General features: G+C 31.2%; 1 protein-coding gene across 1 annotated transcript; it reads left to right on the top strand.

The window, feature by feature from the left end:
• Positions 1-2,564: 2,564 nt before the first annotated feature.
• LOC107919059 (beta-amyrin 28-monooxygenase) lies at positions 2,565-4,585 on the top strand. The gene is made up of 3 exons (XM_016848588.2): positions 2,565-3,664; positions 3,761-3,948; positions 4,032-4,585. The coding sequence occupies exons 1-3, from the start codon at positions 2,644-2,646 to the stop codon at positions 4,329-4,331; spliced, it is 1,509 nt and encodes a 502-aa protein (XP_016704077.2). The 5' UTR covers positions 2,565-2,643; the 3' UTR covers positions 4,332-4,585.
• The last annotated feature ends 293 nt before the right edge of the window (positions 4,586-4,878 follow it).

The raw sequence follows: 4,878 nt of genomic DNA, 5'->3' as shown, positions 1-4,878 counted from the left end.
AGATTAAAGACTAAATGAGTAAAGGAAAGATAAAAGTTCTCTAAATAGTTAAGCTATTTTGGTTTAAGACTATTGGAAGGGCATAAAGTAATTGTGCATGTATGATGCATGGTAATTTAATTGTTCATTTAACTTGTTTAATATATGATATAATAAATTATTAAAAAATGTTTAAATATCGAAAAATTCAGTGTGTGATTTGTTTTTTTTTCTGTACATAAGCTAAATCCTGAATCCGATAAGTAGACATCAACCCATCTGAATTCATCTTTAGTGTAACATTTGGTTCAATGTTTAGGTGATATTAGCCTAATGTTAGTTGACATGTACATCGTATATAGGAATGTGTACCTAGTTCCTGTTAAGAGACTTTGGTATACATAATTTTGTTGGCTTACATATAGCGTTCATATTTTTTTAGTTTAGTTTAACGTGTTTTGGACATTGTTGGATACTAACCTTAAGTAAACAGCAAAGATGTTAAACCAATTTTTTTTTCCACATGTCAGATTTTTATTGGAAGGGCGTACATAAAATTAAAAACACCAAAAAAATAAAGTAGAAGTTTTTTTTCTGGTTGGAAATAAATTTTCTCTGATGTAAAATTAATTTGTTTACATTATATATCAAGTCAATGAATCACTCCTCATAATATAATTCTTCAACTCCTTTAAAAATATGGGAATTACAGTGCTTTGATAGTCTTGTTTTGCTTGCTTAAGAGTGAAGAATCACACACAAAAAGGAAAATGTTAGATTTAACAATCCTTGTATTGTATTTAATTTATATTTTTTTTACGTGTGGCAATTATATTTAAAGTATTTATTATAAATTTTTGTAAATTAATAATTTAAGTTATATAAAATTTGATATATTAGTATTTTCTATTATATTTTTACTATTTATTTATTTTTCACGTCGTATAAACAAAATCAATGATATCATAGAGACACAAATCAAATAGTCTTGCTGTCGTTTGTGATGGTGTCGACTTATTTTACAGAGTGCAAGAAATTGTTACTATCGTTTTGTTTTTATTTTCTTTTTTCTTTTAAGAATTATGATTCTTAATTTTGTTTCTTTTCCTTATTATCTATTTATCCTCAAAATCAAAATCAAAATAATATAAAAAATTCCAGACATGCAAGGAATTTAAAATTGTTAGTACAGTCCAATTGGTTAAGATAAAATCCTCTTCGATTTTCCTTTTAAAGATTAAAAGGAAACTCTTACAAATTAGAGACTTAAAAAAAATGGATAAGAAATAAAAACTGATAAAACCAAGATTAAGCATGATTTTAGTTGAAATGATGAAATTAAATATTTAAAATTTATTATGTCACGGATTTATAAAATCAATTAAGAAACCCAAAATAAAAGCAAAGCTTAATAATAGCTTCTTTTCTTATACATTCAATCTTTTTTTTTTATAATTTGGATTAATTGTTTTTAAATGTTTTAACTAAATTTAAATTGAATTGGAGAAATTAATTAAATAAATTAGATTAGAGAATATAATAAATAAGAATGAGTATATAATATTAATTTTATGTCTTTAAAAATTAATGAGATTTTATTTTATTAGTACCTAAATTTTTTTAAGGTCATTTTAATATAAATTATTCTTTTTATTTTGATATTAGTTCAATAAATTATTATCCTATTAAATTATAATTGTAATTATTAGAAGCTATGGATTGTATATTATAATTTTTTTCTAATTTACAATAATATCAAATCTATTGCTATTTGCTAGTTTGCGTAAAGGCACGGAGCAAGTAAAAAATGATGTTAACCTATAGCATTAAGATTTATAGGCTTTAAGCTTGCCAACAAAGCTAAGGTATCATGGGCTACTCAATAAGAGATTTTTATTATAGATATAAAAATTATCTAATAAATCAATGGAATTTATATACAAAAATTCTTTCAATTATTGTTGGACTCCGATTTTATATTAAATTACACTACCCATTGAGTCTAAACTCGATTGGAATGGACATTATTGTGAATATAGGAGGACGTAGGTTTGAGTACGGTAAAGCACATTATCCTCCTATTTATGGGTTGGGGAGAGACTATGAGTATATCTAAGCTTTGTGTGTAAAAAAAAAAAACTAGACATGATAATTTCTTAAATTAGCCTATAAATAAAAAAAAATCACTTCCATTGTATCAAATAATAATTAATTTTATTTATTAGTAAATAATTACTCACATCAATATAAAACTAATTTTTTTTTATTTATCTTTGTAAGTTTTTTTGTAATTTATTTAATCCAATCATTATATTTATATTTTATTCGATTAAATAATGTATTTTGAGTTCTGAATAAATTTATAATATAAAATATAATTAATAATTTGAAGAACTTTATTCTATTAATATAAACGATGCAAGTTAAGTTTTAAAGAAATAATTACAAATATTTAATATATATTAAAAGTATTTCTCGTGGATATAATAGAAATACTTTGATTTGAAACTTCAAAGAGTAGTAAAGGCATATATTATGAAGGATTTCCATTAGAAAAGTAAATGGAGATACCAAACTTGGATGGACTTGAATTAGCTTATTATCCTCCAAAGACAAATATAGGAATAAACTAGTATATGACAGCACTATAAATATACAATTAAGATGCATCCATTCTCCATTTCAATTTTCATAGCTACCAAGATGAAGCTTGCAGCAGCCATGGACGCCTTTGATTCTTTGATGCCATACTTACTCCACTTGGTGCTTCTATACGTCTCTGCTGGTCTCTTTTACTTTCTTTACAAACACAAATCTAGCGGCGGCGGCGGCGGCGCCACCCCCAACCTCCCTCCTGGTAAAAAGGGTCTTCCATATATCGGTGAAACCTTGGATTTTGTGTTGGCGTCCAGAAGGGGAACTCCTGAGAAATTCGTGACTGATAGAACTACCAAATATTCACCCGATGTGTTTCGCACATCACTGCTTGGAGAAGACATGGCAGTCTTCTGCGGCGCCGCTGGTAACAAGTTCCTTTTCTCCGGCCAAAACAAATATGTCACTTCATGGTGGCCGGATTCTATTAAGAAAGCTTTGATGGATCCATCCAGTGTTGACAATTCTTCCAAAGAAGAATCCACTAAACTTCGGGCCTATCTGCCTCCTTTTCTCAAGCCTGAGTCCCTGCAACATTTCATACCAGTCATGGATATAATGGCGAAAGAGCACCTAAATCAACATTGGTCGCCGTATAATGAAGTCCAAGTTTTCCCACTCTCCAAGAAGTACACATTCGCACTGGCTTGTCGTCTTTTCATGAGCGTCACGGATGACAGCGAGATCGAGAACTTTGCCAAGCCATTTGCTCTTGCCACTGCGGGTCTCATGTCGGTTCCCATAGATCTTCCAGGTACAACTTTCAATCGGGCAGTGAAGGCAGGTAGACTGATTCGACAACGGCTTTTAGCCCTCATTACCAAGAAGAAAAATGAGATATTGGATAAAGGGAAAAGAGTAGCCTCAGACTTGGTTGATAGCATGCTGATGGATGGTATGACTGAGGTTGAGATCGGGAATAAGATTGTGGGCTTCTTCATTGCCAGCCATGACACAACAAGTACTGCCATCACCTTCATTGTTAGCTATCTTTCGGATTATCCAGAAGTATATAACAGAGTCCTTGAAGGTACGTGATTTAGCTAGATTTTAAGCCCCCATGACATTGGGATGGGACTATTCATGAATAAAGTAATGTTTTCAACTAACTGCTGGGAAAATGCAGAACAAATGGAAGTATTAAGATGCAAGGAGGCAGGGGAGCCATTGAGATGGGAAGATTTACAGAAGATGAAGTATACATGGTGCGTGGCATGCGAAGTAATGAGGTTGGCTCCGCCTGCTAATGGATCTTTCAGAGAGGCCATAACCGACTTCACTTACGCAGGTTACACAATTCCAAAAGGATGGAAGGTAACTAATACCTATTTTTTTAAAAAATAAAATAATGCAACCATATATAATAAATATTGATTTAATGCAACTAAAATGGTCAGGCGTTCTGGATGGTGCATACAACGCACAAGAATCCGAAATACTTCCCGGATCCAGAGAGATTTGATCCATCAAGGTTTGAAGGGAATGGTCCTGCACCCTACTCCTTTGTACCATTTGGGGGAGGTCCTCGAATGTGCCCTGGCAAGGAGTATGCTCGACTCGAAATCCTCACCTTCATCCACAACCTGCTCACCACTTTCAAATGGGTTAAACTCAATCCCAATGAGAAGATTTCCTACATTCCATCACCCATTCCTAAGGAGGGTCTTCCCATCAAAATCCAACCCGTTCTAAATTAATTGTTCCTATTTAAAAACTTTTCCGTGAGTTGAGAGTTTATCAAATGTCTCATCATTATTTTTAATTAGTTTTTTAAATATATTTAAATATGAGAAATTATTTGGTACACTATCACTAGAATTTTTAGATTTAACAAGCAGAATTAGGGCATTGATAAATGTTCTATAAAAGTATTGTAAAATATTTATTTTTTAGAAAAAGAGGAATGTCAAATTTCAAAGTTGTTTGTGAAATAAAAAAAAGTATATTGCCATGGTACACCCATGTGTATGTGTCACGTGGCTAGAACTTTAGTTTTGCTAACTGCACGACTTTAGGCAATTCTTTTGCTTCAAATCCACATAAGCTAGGCTAACTCTCGAAAAGTGAGAATTCTCAAGGAAAATTCTATAAGTCACTAAAATAAAGCAAAAGAAACTTCAAAAGACAAAGGAACTCGAATTGAACAAAAAAATCACAAGAAAACTATAGCACACCAAGTGTTTGAGTAAATGCTCTCAAAAGTATTCTTTAACTCAAGAATGAAGTGATTATGAATGAAAGGGG

This window comes from Gossypium hirsutum, chromosome D13 (genome assembly GCF_007990345.1).
Source record: "Gossypium hirsutum isolate 1008001.06 chromosome D13, Gossypium_hirsutum_v2.1, whole genome shotgun sequence".
In the NCBI taxonomy this organism is placed as follows: Eukaryota; Viridiplantae; Streptophyta; class Magnoliopsida; order Malvales; family Malvaceae; genus Gossypium; species Gossypium hirsutum.
The sequence above is the reverse complement of the archived record's forward strand: the minus strand, read 5'-3'. Positions and strand labels throughout refer to the sequence as shown.

What these genes read in the sequence shown, in the direction of transcription:
- LOC107919059 (XM_016848588.2), top strand. Translation starts at nt 2,644, where the DNA reads ATGCATCCATTCTCCATTTCAATTTTCATAGCTACCAAGATGAAGCTT. An exon ending in ATATAACAGAGTCCTTGAAG is followed by an intron (nt 3,665 to 3,760) that starts GTACGTGATTTA and finishes GGGAAAATGCAG; the next exon opens with AACAAATGGAAGTATTAAGA. An exon ending in CAATTCCAAAAGGATGGAAG is followed by an intron (nt 3,949 to 4,031) that starts GTAACTAATACC and finishes TAAAATGGTCAG; the next exon opens with GCGTTCTGGATGGTGCATAC.